This window comes from Chaetomium strumarium (genome assembly GCF_033439665.1).
Source record: "Chaetomium strumarium strain CBS 333.67 chromosome Unknown B0T15scaffold_3, whole genome shotgun sequence".
NCBI lineage: Eukaryota > Fungi > Ascomycota > Sordariomycetes > Sordariales > Chaetomiaceae > Chaetomium > Chaetomium strumarium.
The window spans coordinates 2,781,757-2,797,143 of record NW_026944431.1 but is presented as its reverse complement, the minus strand read 5'-3'; the positions used below and the strand labels follow the sequence as shown (position 1 = coordinate 2,797,143).

Here is a 15,387-nt window from a genome sequence, read left to right as displayed (position 1 = left end):
GACATTCTATACGAGCGCGAACCACTCGCCAATAACCTCTGGGTCCTCGCACTTAGCCCTCTGGTAGTCGTATCGACGTGACCAACATGTACGGAGAGCGGGCTGGCGTTTAACGAAGTTATAAGCCCAGAGCTTGCCGACAGGGGGCGCATTGCGTACGCGTAGCAGTTGGTTGGCCATATCTTCCACACCACGTAGCCTTGGTGGAAAAGCTCGCTCAGATAGCTCAGTTATATACTGGACTATAGCCTTCTCTTCTAGATCGGTAAGCTTCCGTGAGTTGGCTGGAAGATCGCGTCGTATAGGCCGGCCGGTACATCGGTAGCCGAGGGTTGAAACTGGCACGTTATAGAGCTTGGCCGCGGCTCGGAGGCTTAGTTTCGTATCATTTTCAAGAGCTTTGAGGGCCAAGGTTACCCTAGCTTCCTTTGAAGCGGAAGACATCTTTAGTTGTAGGAAAAACGCGTTGTTGGAGGTAGATGAAGAAGGACGCGTCGTGCCAAGAACTTAGTGTCCTGCTCGCTTATATGTCCCGCTCGCTTATAAGATACGTTAAATGACTAGCTAGCTTATATACTATGGGCTTTCTATAGATCACTGCTTGTCTTTGGTGATCCTTTATACTAGGTCATCCTAGATCACTGGTGATCCCCTATGAGCCTTATAGTTAGATCACCAAGCCTTCCCTATACCAAGCGTGGTTCTTTTCTGATTGGTCCGTTCCTGGACTGGAGTGATTGGATGCGGGCGCCGCCCGCGGACTATGCAGCTCGGCCCCACCGGCCTTTGCAGGTTAATTCATGACCGAGATTTACGAGATATTATAGATTACAATAGCCTTATGTACGAAGAGTTTAGGGTCCTTTTTAAGAGCTTTAAGCGTAAGAATTATACGGCTTCCTTTTACAAGAGATTCTATCTTATTTTATAGAGAAATTTTATATAGAAGTTAGTAAGTTATCAGATTCGAGAAATGTGCAGTTCGCTATAGTGGGTAGTATGCTAGTTATGCAAGTATGTTATAACGTACATGATAAGCGAGCGACGCAGATAAGTGAGCAACGCACTTTCTACCACCCTATAGCAACTATCTTCAATTATAATATAACAACGCTAGCAACTAACTACAATTACATCAGAAATAGATGAATCAGATGATTCTACAGCCTCCTGGCAAGTGCGAGCATTATGGTCAGGCCTGCCGTATACCCCACAGCATCGAACCTTCGTACGAGCCCCCCCTGGACCGCTACTATCTGGCTGCGTTTCCTGCACTGCCTCCCCACCTATGGCGTTCTGATCTAGTAGATCCTTTGCATCTTACACAGTAAGTGAACCTCCAAGCTGCACACGTGTTTTCTTGGCATGCCGGCGCTTGCTTAGTACCTCATTAGCCTTGCGAAGCGAAGAGACCTCTGACCGAAGGAGGGCCACCTGGTGCATTATAGCCATTGTACCTTTGGCAAGCTAGTCTATAGCATCCAACATTGAAGTTGGGGAGCTATTTTGATGGTTTGCAATGCGAGTCTTGATAGCGTTGACTGTACGTCGGCTTCTCATAGGTTATATGGTGTCTGGAAGACCTAGGGTTGCGCAATGCTGGGCCGTGAGGTTGGGGGTGTTGGTGTATGAAGCTTTATATCTAGCTTAGAAAGCACCCGCTCTGGGTTGTATGGTATAAGGCCAGTCCCTACAAAGCCACCCTGTGCGTTCTTCTCTATTATAGAAGCAAAGAAGGCTTCTCGGAAGGCATAGAGCTACTTAAGCTTGCTGATGTAGTTGATATGCATGTATATTAAGCTCTCGATCTGGCGACCGTATGCCTGCTTAAGTGGCCTAAAGCAGCCAATATCGAGAGGCTAGAGCCTATAGGAAGAGTATAGAGGTATGTAGAGTATGACGATATTGTTCTCCTTGTAGTAGAGCTCGAATTCGGTCGAGTAGTGGCTCTTGTGGCCGTCGAGGATCAACAACCAGTATATGTCCTTTGTTCAAGGTGCTATATAGTAATTAAAGTGCTTGATCCAATCCAAACCTACTATATTAGTAGTTCAGCTATTATCAGTAGTTGCAATATGCTAGGTAAGTAGTAGGTTGCACTCCCGGTACTAGTTACTCTGGTGGTACTATACGGCTAGGATGATAAATGGAGGGATAACCCAGCTAAGGGCGTTGACTCCCTAGATTACAGTCGCCTACTCCCGATTACTAGGCTAAGCTAGTTTTGCCTTGCCACGCCCATCCGAGATTATAACCACTATACCCACGAAGATAACACCTATTATAAACCCAGTCTTATCAAAGTTATAGACATTATCATTAACAATCCTATATTTAGCCCTAGTATTCTATACAAGTATAAACCACTCGCTAATAACCTATAGATCCTCGTACTTAGCCCTCTAGTAGTCGTACTTACATATATACTATATATGGAACTCTGGCTAGCGTTTGACAAAGTTGTAAGCCCAGCGTTTGCCGATAGGGGGCGCGTCGCATTCGCGTAGTAGGTGGTTGGCCATATCTTCCACACCACTTAATCTAGGTAGGAATGCGCGTGTAGATAGCTCAGTTATATACTAAACTATTGACTTCTCTTCTAGATCCGTGAGCTTACGCGAGTTGGCTAGAACATCGCGTCTTGCAGCATGTCCCTTGCGCCGGTGGCGAATCGTTGCTTCTGGAACGTTATATAGCTTGGCTACTGCCCGGATACTGAGATTCTCGCTCTGTTTGATAGCTTCGAGGGCTAAAAGAAGCCTGGCCTCTTTTGAGGGGCTACGCATGGCTTGTTGCGGTGGTATTTGGTGGAAAAGTTTAGAGGAGGCGCGTCGTAGTGAAAGTGCGTCGCTCGCTTATCTGCGTCGCTCGCTTATCATGTACGTTATTATAAAAGAATAGAGAATAACGAGAATAACAGAGGCAAAGAAAATATATTAGATAACTAAGGTTACAATAACTCTATGTCACCAACGATACTATGGAGTTTTGGAATTGGGACAACCCTGCAGAATGCAACAGCGCGGTGGCGAGAGACTTCTGATGTCATATAGATCCGAGGGCGAAACGCTCTACGGTGGGGGAGAACTTCCTCCTTAAGGTTCAGTTGTTGAATAATGCGAATACCCACTGCCGCGAATAGCTTACCGCTCTCGGGTGCTGGAACCTCTCTCGACTGTAAATCGTGAGTGTGTCGTTACACTCTATCTTTTAAATTTAAGCTCTTTTTAATACCAAGGTAAGGTCAAAGGTGACGTTCGTACTAAGTCTATAAGGCCCGATAATAAAAGCCACGAAAAGTTCTCTCTGGCCTTAGACTAGCTGGCGCTGGTGTTATGTGTGGCATCTGATTGGCTAAAAGGGGGGATACGATGCAGGTGCGAAACAGGATTTGTGTCTACTACTACCTAGCTAGCTACCTGGGTCAAGGCACAACGCCCACCCCCCCTCGACTTGTCCTACTCCCATATATGGCCCTCGAAGTGACGACTCCCTACGAGGGCGGCACAAGCCGAACGTAAAGATGGTCCCCCCACTGGCCCCTATCCCTGTACTGCTCCACAACCTTGATATCGACCGACACGGGCGACCCAGCATACTTATGAACGACGACGCCGCTCAGCAGGAAGCTCATCTCATCAATCTTAGCCGCAGGAATCGAACCGGTCGTGCTCCGCGGCCGCAGCGTCAGCAGCAGATAGGGCGAACGGCCGTCGTCGGCGGGCGCAAACTGCGCCAGCACGTTCAGGCGCAGGTTAGACAGCATTTCGGCGCCCGCGCCGTCGTAGTTGTCCATCAGCGGCCGCGGCGGCTGCAGCGGCACCTGCAGCTGCAGCCACTCGAGCTCGAACGTCTGACCCGTGCCCGGCTGCAGCACGAGCGAGAAGACGAGGTCCTGTCGGCCAGGTTGCACGGGCACTTCGGACGCGCCGGCGGCGGCAGCGCCGATGGGGTAGAGCTTGTACTCGATCACGGGAGGCCCCGAGGGGGGGCTGCCGGGCGATCCGATTCCGACGGCGGAGGGGGAGGGGCCGTACTGAGGGGGACGAGGCGGCGGCTTGACTCGTGCCGGGAATCGGGCGGCGGGATGAGACGACGGCCGCGGCAGACGCGCGTGGGGAGGCGGATGAGCCAGGCGCATGGGCACGGCGCGGCGGCGGTCGCCAAAGGCTGGGTGAGGCGCGCAGGCAGGGCCGGAACGGTCGTGATCGTCGGTTCCCCAAGATGCCTTGTTTCTCGTTCTTGGCTGCCGCGGCTTGGTGGACAGCAACGGCAACGGCAACGGCAACGGCAACGGCGGCACTGCCGTCGCATCGGTGCTTTTCTTCTTCTCTGGCAGGGCGAATTCGAGCTGCCAGCTCGGCTCGCTCAACTGGATGCCCATCAAGGCCGAGGTGGGGTAGGGCTCGCTGTACCACTCCGGATGGCCGAGCGCGGTGAACAGCTGTATGAGCTGTGTACGCACGTCGCGCGCCATGTTCTCCACGTTCAGGATGCGCAGGTCCACCGCCGTGTCCTTGGTACCCCATATGAAGTTGACGCCCCTGTCGAGAGGTGGAGCGACGCCTCGCTGCAGGGTGTATGGGATACCGCGGTCCTTGTCCTCATCCTCGGCCGCGCCGTCGGTGTAGACGCGCTGGTACTGCATGGAGATGCCCGTGGCGCTCAGGTCCTCGGCTGCCGAGAAGTACTGCTGGTGGGGTGGCTGGCGGAGCAGCAGCGACGTGAAGTCGGGCGATACAGGGTATTCACGGAGCAGGCCGAGGAGCGTGTCCGGGCCGATGACGTCGTGCCGCAGAATGACGGGCGGACCACTGTCGTTGTCTTGCCGGGCCTCACCCTTCGTGCCGTCTTGTTCTTTTCTCTTGAAATCGACAATCAGATCCGGGAACTTGGTGACCAGGGCGGAGCGCAACAGGAAGCCGTACGTGGGCACGGGAGGGGTGTAGCCCAGGCCCGGCATCGTGGTGGTCAGGCACGTGTTGATGGCGCCCTTGATGGCGTCGCGCAGCCGGTCGTCGTCACGGTCCAAGTGGTTGGCCAGGCTGAGCCCCCCGTCGACCAGCGCGCTGACCCAGGCGGGGTCGATGTAGAAGAAGCGCAGGCTTTCGGGCGGGAGGTGGCTAGGGTCCGAGATGAGGTAGTGCGCGGGCGTGTTCGCGAGGAAGTACCGGTCCATGACCCAGCGGAGCACCACGGCCCAGTCGGTCGAGTAGGGCACGTTGTGTTCGTTATAGGGCACGTCGGCATCCCCGGCGCTGCTGGCCACCTTCTTGGCGGCCGCCTGGAGGTGCTTGTCGATCTCGGGGTCGATCGCACCGCTCTTGTAGCCGAGGTCGAGCGCCGGCAGCTCCCGGCGGAGCCAGCGGTTGGCCATGCCACGGGCGTGCTGTGACAGGCGTCGGGAGCGAGGGAGACCGGCCACCGTCTGGACCGTGTGGGCAATGGTGCTCACGACCTCCTCACGCGTCCGAATGGGCGACCGGATGCCCAGATCGGCCGACCATGCCCTGATGGCGCTGATCTGCGCTTCGTTGGTGGCCTCGTCGAACACCTGCTTGCGGACGCGCGACAGCGCTGCAGAAAAGGCCTGGTCTGCCAGCGCCAGGGTCTTGCCCAAGGCCCAGGCGGCCGAGTAGGTAATGTCCATGATGTTGAGCTGGTCGTCGAGGATCTGCAGCTTCGTGCCCGTGGTGGATGTGGCCGGCCACGCGGGCTGCTCCGGCGGGAACGACACCGTGTTCGGCGTCAAAGGGCCGCGGAAGAAGGCCGACGAGACTTCGCCCGTCGGCAACCGGTACCGGCTCAACGAGAAGCCGTCGTCGAGCCGCGCGGCCAACCGGGTCCCCACGCCGCCGGCCTGCTGCAGCTGGTCTCTGTCAGCCGCGCTGAGACAGGGACGGAGGCGGCCGAGGGTGTCGCCGAGATCTCGAAACGCATCGGCTACGTTGAACGAATGTGGCGGCAGACAGGTGTATTCCCACGAGTAGAGCGACGTCACGGCGACGAATGGCGTGGATGCCGGTACTGGCCACGCCATGGCCTCGACAGCCTCGATGTTGACCAGGTGCGCCACCACGGGCGTGGGCTGCGTGATGTCGAGCGGACCGGCACGGTGGCTCGCGACGACCGAGTAAGCGTGGTCGTCATCGTCCGTCTGGGCCGCCGCTGCGGTGCCGTGGAGGTGGATGTGGCGCACGTGGGCGAGGTACCGGTACGGCCGCACGCAGCACGTCGTCTGCGTCTTGCGGCCCGTGCCGTCTGGCTGCCAGTCGGTGAAGAGGCCGTTGAAGAGCCCAGAACGGACCAGAATCAGGTCCGTCTTGGCGTCCGCGCCGTCCGAGCTTCCGTCCCACGCGACAGACGACGCCGTGTCCAAGATCTTGCCCACTTCGGCCGCTAGCACGCCCGGCACCGTCAGCGTCGGGCTCTGGGCCACGGCCGTGCCAAGGCTGGTGCCCGCGAACATGGTGGACAAAGCAGACGGGTCGACACGCAGTTCGTCCCTAGTAAACAGCAAAACGGCTAGCCAGGGCACGCGGTTAAAGTCAAAGTCGGCCGGGTGGCTGCGCTCGTCGCCGTGGCTGGCGATGCGCTCCCACGGAAGCGTCGGATCGTTGAACACCATGTGCGGTAGCACCTGGAGCAGGTCGGCATGCCCAGGCGGAGGGTAGATTGAGTCAACGGCCTTCTCGGGCAAAGAGAAGCGCGGCGCAATGACGTTGAACTGGTGGCTGGTCGAGAAAGACTTGCACTCGGTCCCGGCCACCACGTTCTGCGTTACATCAATCCGGTGAAGGCCGGCCTCCACTCCGGGCACGTAAGACGAGTAGAGCTGCTCCTGGCCCGGTTCCAGCGGCGCCGGGACGGAGCCTTTGGTGTTGCGAAGGATCCGCTTTCCATGCTTGAGAACGAGATGTCGAGGGGACGGCTTCGTCTTCTTCCACCCGGGCCGCCTGAGGTCCGTCGTGGGGGTGCTGGACAGCTTCATCGCTGCTGTTTTGGGACGTCGATGGCCTCGGATGCCGAGGAGAGCGCGAGGGTTCGAAACGATTGCAACCTATCTATTGACTCACTGACAGACAGGCAGGGGCCGGACGGATGAATTGAGCTGCACCGTCATCATCCCACACACAGACTGCCGGGACTCCACCTGCCCTTCCCTCCACCGTGCATAGTTCCTACTTCCTGTCGGTCGAGACGCATCACCAAAGGGGAGCGACGGAGAGGGTGACGACATAGATCGGCCGCCCGTACACGTTAACGTGAAAGAGCCACAAACCGGCCGGTCTAGCCCGTTCTACTTCTACCAATGAGGTCTTCTAGCCAGCTGTGGTTGTCGCACAACAACTACACTTACTACACTCACCACCGACGTGCTGTTAACGACGAGCATATCTTCACTTGTATTCAAATTTGGCATAAAGCTACTATTAGTACATATAACTCAGACCTGGAACTTCGCGCTTCATGTCCGGCTGGTAGATTATCGGTCTTTGCCCAGAGCATCGCCAATTCAACGCTTGAAACCCGCATCTCGACCACCAGTGACCAGACAACACCGTCGACCATGGCCTCTCCTGTCGCCGTCATCGCCAACCCGGCGGATCCCAACGACCATTTGCTGTTCTACATTAACGGCACTACCCAGCAATTGGCCATGGAGGTCCGTCCGGTCAACACGTCTACCTTTACGCCATTTGTGAACAACGGTCCTGCAACGGGCTCCATCCAGGTCAATCCACTTGCCGTAGTCTTGAAGAAGAATGTGCCGACCGTCTACGGCACCTCGAAGCCGCAGGGCCGGTCGGGACCTACCTACGTTTCCATACTTTCACCCTACTACAATCCCATCAGCGCTGACCCGGGCGCACAAACCACAACACCAGGCCTTGCGGCGTGTTCCGATGACGATGCCAACGACTGGGTCTACTATCTCCGGCAGCCCGAGTAAGTCAACATTGGAAAGGTTATCAGCACATGAATGATGAAGTCTATACGCTATACTGTATGGTATGGATGCGCATTGACATGATCGGCGGCTTGCTGTATTAGCGGCCAAGTTACCTACCAGATCACCGAGTTCCTCGTCGACGGGGTCAACACCACGCCCTCCACCCCGTGGAAGGGAACTTCGGCCAGCACCAACAGCAACCTGGCTGTCGTCTTCTTCAAGGCCACGCAGGAGCGGTTCGTCATATACGCCAACACGGACGACGACGTGTTCCTCTACTGGGTCAACTCGGGCACCAGGATCGGCAACCCGATCCCGACCACATCCAACGTCCGGAGCGGCAGTCCGCTGGCCGTCGCGTCGGTCGAGGGAAGCGACAGCACCGGGCCGTATCTCAACATCTATCTGTACTACATGGACGCAAACAGGGAACTCTGCCGCATCGCCGGGCGCGCCAGGGACTCGCAGATCACCTGGTTCCAGAGCAACCAGGTGCAGGGCGCCTCCAGAATGAAGGCTACGACGGATATCTCGGCCACCAACACGGAGTCGACCAACTACATCTACTACATCACAGATGGCGGCTCCACGTTTGCGCGGTTCAAGGACACCATCAGTCCGGGCTGGTTCCATACGCCCCCCAAGGAGGAGGCAACACGTCTCGACGAGCGTCCGGCGCCAAAGAGCGAGTACTAAATGGAAACGCGGAGGCTAGATTCAAGTTTTCAATGCCTGCCGGGTTGGTGTTGTCGTGCGACAGATAGACTGACAGCCTGTGCTGTGGAGGAGCGGAATCTCGGCACGTTACTAAATCTAGTAACCTAGTCTATGGAACTTGGTCAGTTGACTGTGTACTTGTTATAACTAAAGAATGGCAATACAAATGTCCTTCGTTTTCTTTTTCTTTTAGCCCGCTGGTTCGACTTGCAGGTGACTTATTATCACCACATTGTCAATGATTGTGGCTCTGGGCCCGGGAACCCAGTTCAATCAATTCAATCATTTTGGTCTCCGAGTCCGGTCATTTAATTAGACCTAGTTGCAACCCACCTTGTGTTTCTATCGGCACGCCCCAATCTGGACCCCTCGCAGACCCACCAGGCAGAGGTCTAGTCCAGGTCTCTGGCCATAAAACACACGATCTGTCCGAGTCGGATCTCCCGATCTCAAGCATCATCGTGCTTCTTGCCTAGATGCTCACGGTATCCTAGGTGAGACCTGCAAGGCAAGCATACGTCAGCCATCCAGCCTCCAGTGCTTTTACCTGGCCGGTTGTCGTACGGAATTGTTTCTGCATAAACGCTGTATACTTGGGCGTCATAGTCTCGCCGTTCTTACATCATCGAGCCGGAGGCGGCATAGCCACCGGCGGCTCAGAGAGAATAGGGGTGTATAGTAAGAGACGCCGCAGTCTCGTGATCCAGGCCCCCGGGCGAGTCGCCCCTTTTATAACCATACACAATATGCGGTCCTGCGAGTAACGTTAGTATATCCGACAGGGGACAATGCGTGTACAGCGAACCTAAAGTCGTCTCGTGCTACTATACTTTCCGGTCTGAGAGGCGAACCACCTAACATAGTACGGGACCACCATGGACGCCCCGGTGAATCTGGCCGTCCCAGTCAAGTTGGACGCCTTCGTATTCAACGAACAAGTTTGCGATGGGGGTCCCCGGGAGGCCAAGATTGCGCCCCTCACGCAGCCAAACTACACCTTCCTCCAGCTCAGCGACAGCTTGATACAGAACGACATTCTCAACCATGTTGACCTGCACAACTCGATCCCTGCCGCTTCCAACCCTCGCCTGCGAGATCTGGGCCGGAATGGAGCGGTGCGTAGCAATCGTCTCGGCGTGTACCTGCACTGGATGATCCCTCGCTTCTACCGAAGCGGCGTGGCGGCCACGCCGTCGGCGGAGAGCAAGCACGCCCCAGAGAGACGCAAGAAAGGGTTCGCGGCGGTGGACCCGTCGGCTGCCGACTATAGCTCGCCCGAGTTTTCTCCGCTGCCGAATCGCTGGCTCGTGATCCGCAAGCTGGATCCGGACGCGCCGACAACGCTGCCAAAGGGCGCACAGGTGGATGCCGTGACGGCGTGGATCATCGAGGGCGACCGGGTGCGGCACATTGACGACGACGAGCTCGACGGCAAGGATCTGCAGGTCGATGTATCCCCCTTCATCACGTCCAAGAGCCAGGATGCTACGGACCCAACGAAGATCGCGCTGGCCGAACAAGCCGAAATCTTTATCGGCTACAAGACCAACGCTCAGGGCTGGGCCGAGAAGGCCGGGCTGGACAGGGCCGACCTCACCGTCGTCAGCGCGTCCAACCATCTCTTCCCCGACTACCAGCCCCACTGCAGCAACGTGTTCTCCACGCTGGACGACTTCGCGTGCACCATCGACGGGCAGCCCGGCCATCTCACGGGGGCCGTCGCAAGCTACTACGTCATGGGCTGGCACTCGGACAGCGCCAACGATCCGCTCGGCAATCTGGACCCACACGGCACTACGACGAGGGGGGACCGGATCCGGAGCCGGTCCATGGGCCTGAACGGCACCTTGCCGTACCCGAAGCCCGTGCAGGACTGGCTCGACGCCAAAACCGCCTCTCGCGTCCTCTGTCACGGGGCCATGTACGGCGTGCGGTGGGATGCCAACACGCTGCCGCCGAAGGTGCCGGCAAACAAGGCGTCGGAGCACCTGACCGACGACATGCCGGTGGCGGTCGGCACGACGCCCATGGACGCGCTCCTCGCGTACGTCGACGCGCATCAGATAGCAGACCTGGAGAAGGATCTGCACGCGCTCGAACCGCTGCTCCGGGCACGGGACGACGGGGTGCAGGCCCAGCGGGCGGCCACCGACGAGCTTCAGAATTGGAACCATGCGCGCACGTCGGGCGGTGTGCACTGGCACTTCCAGAACGAAGCGGGAAAGGAGGCCCAGACCCCGCCGGCCATTGACGCTGACAACCTCGAGGCGCTGAACCAAGCCCAGCGGCTGGCCGACGCGACGGCGCGCCAGCTAGTGCCGCTGCGCTGGGAGATGTTCTCGTACTGGTGGCAGTTTGTGTGCCTGTCGGCGGAAGACCGCAAGAAAGCCGCGTATCCGCTCGAGTCGCTGTCGGCGCGCTTCGCGGCCCTCGACAAGCTTTACCACGACCAGCAGGCGCAGGTCACGAACCTATCCAAGGACACGACCATGTTCCGCAAGCTGCCCACGCCCGGGGTCCACCCGGAGTTTGCCGAGGCCCGTGATCCCACACTGCTCGTGGGCGGCATCCAGGCTGGTTGGCCCGACGACTATCTGGACACGCTCCGGGTCCGCCTGGACTCGCAACTGATCCGGCCGGACTCGGCCCTGGTTCCGCCCGGCAGCGGCATGGCGCCGTACTGCACGACCGTGCTCCCGGCCGAACTCCAGCCGACAGCTGCCGCACTGGCCCAGGAGTTCATCACGCTGGAGGGGGGGAAGCAACGAGCGGTTGACCCACCACCCGATGCCAGCTCCTCCTACCCGCCCTTGTACCACGACACCGGCAAGCACGGAGCCCCCGGCCAGCCCTTCCGCGACCAGTGGGGGGACACCCAGCCGTGGTTTCCGCTCTTCGTCGAGTGGGAGGTCGAGTATTTCCACATTCCCTGGCCAGACTGGGAGCTGAACGGCGAGCGCAAGGACCAGCTCGATCCGCGGTGGAAGCTGGGCATCCGCCATGGCTTTGAGCTAGCGGCTGCGCACATCTCGGACACGCGCACGCTGTCCGGGCGCATCCTGCTGCTCCCGCAGCCCAATTTCTCGCTCCAGGCGGCGATACAGGACCTCTGGAGCAACACGGACCCGCGCGTCCTCGAGAAGTATCTGCCGGACCCCAAGCAGCGAGAGACTGTGCGCGACACGGCCTACACGCTGCCGTTCCTGTCGGCGCCCCTCGACGGCTTCGCCGCCGAGCTCATCACGCTGGCCAAGGGGACGCATGTCAAGCCCAACGTCCGCTTTCCCCAGACGGGGTACGCCATCAGCGGCATCCAGCCGCTGCCCGACGCCGTCGCGGGCCCCTTTGGGAAGGCCGAGCTGGGCATTGTGGGCGCAGAATCCGAGCTCACGCCGTTTGGGCGGCTCGTGCTCTTCGACATGCCCTCGCCCTCGCCCTCGACTGGAGGGACAGGCGACACCACCGGCCCCTTGCCATTCAAACCCGCCAGGCACGGCCAGTTCCGCTTTTCCAAGCTCAACATCGTCGACAAGTTCGGCCAGGCCATCTCGGCCATCGACCCCCGCTACGGCCACGAGCACGACGAGGCCGTGTACCCCTGCCTGAGCAGCTACTTTGCGCCCCAGCAGCTGGCCGGCGGCCAGCCCAACGCGGTACGGCCTCCCGCCCGGCCGGGCTACTGTGAATTCGCCCAGGTGCCACCGGCTATCAACCAGCCGGCGCGGCTGAACTGCACCTTCGTAAAGCACGACGAGCGCTGGGACCGCGACAAGACGGGCTACGCATACTGGCGTCCCACGACCGAGTGGGAGTCGCCCGTGTGGGGCTGGGTCGTGCTGAACTACGCCGACTACGGCGTGCAGATCTTCTTGCCCGACGGCACCTTCTACCGCGAGGTGCGCCTCGCATCGCCGACGGCACCCGGGCATACCTCCGCCGGCGCCAAGTGGCTCCCCTTCGACCCGCCCGCCACGCCGCCGGCGGGAACGGGCCAGCTGGATCGGCTCCTCGAGCGGCTCGCCGCCCTGGACCAGACCTATCTGCTTTCCTTCCTCGCCATGCTGGGCGCATCGCTCGACGCGACGGCTTCGGCACCCAGCGCATACGGGACCTTCCTCAACAGCCTCGTCGGGCGCCCCTTGGCGCTGGTCAACGCGGCCTGGAGTCTCGAGCTCGCCACCGACGCCTGCAAAGACCAGTCGTCGCTGGACGGACACGAGCACAAGAAGCAGCAGACAAGCCTGCTCGACAACGGCGACGGCGAGCACGTCTACCAGTTCCCGCTCAAGCTCGGCGACAAGGCCCGCGCGAACGACGGTCTTGTCGGCTACTTTCCCGCCCAGCAGACCGACACGCCCCAGCCCGGCGACGAGCTCGACCTGGACGTGGCCTACACGTATTATCCCGCTGCCCCCGGTGAGCTCGCCCCCGGCCACCAGCGGCCAACAACAACAGAACCTATCGGGCCCGACAACTACCCCAAGCTCCAGGCCTTCTGGTGCCCACCCGACCGCTACACACCACCCGCGGTCACGGACCCGCAGACCGCAGCGCGGAACTACGCGCGCGACTGGAACGCGGCGCTGCGCGTCTTCGGCCTGATCGTGGACCCGTTCGTGCCGGTGACCTCCTTCACGGGCGGCGTGCAGCCCGCGGGGAGTCTGGCCTTGCCTCCGTGGACGTGGCAGGCGGCGCTGCACCGCATGACGGCCTTTTTCCACGCGGGGCCGCTGCTCGTCACGCGCGACGTGCAGGAGTACTGGGACCGCGATCCGTGCCAGACGCTTAGGCCTGCGTATGCGTTGAGCCCGCCGGACCAGGACCAGACTGTCAAAGACAGCCACGTGGGCATTCCGGCCTTGGATGTGGCGAGCTGGGCTTGGTTGCAGCCGTTTTGGAATGCGGCTTCTTCTGGCACCGCGAGTGCTGCCGCCGCTAGTCGTACGGAGAAGGAGGAGGAAGGGGGGAAGCAGGAGTATATGGCTCTCGGGCTGGCCAAAGTAGACGGGAAGCCCGCGTACGAAAAGGGGCCGTATACCGCGCTCGAAGGCTATTTGCAGCTGAAGGCGCCGATTGTTAGGCCGAGTTGAAACCCGGCAAAAAATTCTTTTGTTGCATTACCCAAAAGTTGCCCTCATCAGCCCCCGGCCGCCCCCAACACCCCTCGCCGCTTTTGCTCAGGTCCCGTCAGGGGCTGCTCAGGAACGCTCAGGAGAACGACCGGAAACGGCTTAGGACAAGGCGGTGCTTTGCAAGGCGGTGGAGTCCAATGGAAATCCAGATGGAAACTCTTCGCGAGGTTGTAGGGCGTCAATTTTTTGTTTCCCCGGCCGGGTAGTCTAGGGCAAGGAGCTACCGATAAAAGCTCAATAGATATCCTCTATTTTACCCTCCTAAGTTTTGCCATTGCCCGTTCAACCTTCAGCCTTGTAACTATACCTAATGCTCTTCCCTAGAGACCGGCAACTGCTCTCTAAAACCTTTAAATCCCCCGATTAGTTTCTTTTATCCCTCTTAGTATTCTAAGATTCTTGCTTCTATAGCTTATAGCCTAAGATCTTATTAAGTAATACTATAATTAAAGATCGGTAGAAAAAGGATAGCTATAGACCAAAGGAGGTATAACGTATCTTATAAGCGAGCGAGACATATAAGCGAGCGAGCTCCTTCCCGGTGAACAAACATCGGGGGCCGCCCACGCGGGCGGCCGGGCATTGCAAAAATCGGGAATTAGGTCCTTTGTGATCTGTTCTTTCGATTCCAAGGGGTTGCAGCGACGCGCAGCTTCTACGCGGCCGTATGGCTGTCGGGTTGTTGGTTTTCGCGACAAGAAAGTGAGGATTTTCGAGTGCACCGAAAATCCCGCACTACCCCGCACGACGACCACCATTGACGACAACTACGACAATCTACCTGCAACAAGTTTGCAAGACTAGGGGGATACTGGGTACGAAAACCACCCGACTCTTTCGACGTTTTGAAGAAGAGATAGGGCACCCCCGGCCCTGCCCGGTTCTAAGGGCGCCCGCGACGAACGCTAGAGGGCTAGTCGTACGGCGACGAGGATACGGAGCGAAAGCCGGTATCGCCGACCGATCGTACGACCAACTATAAGAGCAGGAGAGAGAGGGAATACGGGCTCGTTAAGGGAGGCAACACGGGCGGCCGGGCCCTCTTGCGAGGCACTTCGCCCTTTGCAATACTGTAGTTGGATCTGAGGATAGGAGGCGAGGCAGGTGGATCAGGGCAGGTTAGTAGCAGAGCGACCGAGCGAGCTGCGCCGGCGTGGCAGCTCGTACGACGGCCTGCTGCAAGACACGGTCGGCCTTATAAGGGAGACCTAGCAAGGCAACGGGAAGCTGGAAGTCAGGGTTGCGCCTGGCGGAAGGTGGGCCGTGGCGGCTATACTAGACCGAGAGGAGGATGACGGAGGTGTGGCCCTGGCTCGCACCCAGGCTACAGGAGAGACATAGCTATTCCCTCGGCGAGGGACCCGTGGGAATGTCGTACGCGGCGGGGAGCGTGCTCCTTTAGCCAGAGGCGTACGATGGGGGAGGAAACCGCCGACAGGACGTACTAGAGAGTACTATGGCTGGGGATCAAATGTATGGTGTCGCCGCTACAAGGAACTCATGGCTCTGAAGGAGTAGTATAGCCGGCCGGAGAGGACGGACGCGCGTGTCGGTCATCCAAGAGGGAGGAAGTATTGTGCCTCT

General features: G+C 58.7%; 3 protein-coding genes across 3 annotated transcripts; 2 read left to right on the top strand and 1 right to left on the bottom strand.

Moving 5' to 3' along the window:
* Window positions 1–3,339: 3,339 nt before the first annotated feature.
* Window positions 3,340–7,152, bottom strand: B0T15DRAFT_553568 (uncharacterized protein). The gene has a single exon (XM_062870322.1). It carries the CDS (start codon window positions 6,989–6,991, stop codon window positions 3,494–3,496), a length of 3,498 nt encoding a protein of 1,165 aa, XP_062722929.1. The 5' UTR covers window positions 6,992–7,152; the 3' UTR covers window positions 3,340–3,493.
* Window positions 7,153–7,570: 418 nt separating this feature from the next.
* B0T15DRAFT_393185 (wall-associated proteinase) lies at window positions 7,571–8,650 on the top strand (the record flags this gene model as incomplete). Its single annotated transcript, XM_062864675.1, has 2 exons — window positions 7,571–7,950; window positions 8,056–8,650. 2 exons carry the CDS (start codon window positions 7,571–7,573, stop codon window positions 8,648–8,650), a joined length of 975 nt encoding a protein of 324 aa, XP_062722928.1.
* A 689-nt stretch (window positions 8,651–9,339) lies between these two features.
* On the top strand, window positions 9,340–13,818 carry B0T15DRAFT_166212 (uncharacterized protein). Its single transcript, XM_062862165.1, has one exon. The coding sequence runs from the start codon at window positions 9,547–9,549 to the stop codon at window positions 13,759–13,761; it is 4,215 nt and encodes a 1,404-aa protein (XP_062722927.1). The 5' UTR covers window positions 9,340–9,546; the 3' UTR covers window positions 13,762–13,818.
* Window positions 13,819–15,387: the final 1,569 nt, after the last annotated feature.

Excerpts from the sequence above, each read along its gene's own strand:
- B0T15DRAFT_166212 (XM_062862165.1), top strand. The coding sequence starts at position 9,547 with ATGGACGCCCCGGTGAATCTGGCCGTCCCAGTCAAGTTGGACGCCTTC.
- B0T15DRAFT_553568 (XM_062870322.1), bottom strand. The coding sequence starts at position 6,991 with ATGAAGCTGTCCAGCACCCCCACGACGGACCTCAGGCGGCCCGGGTGG.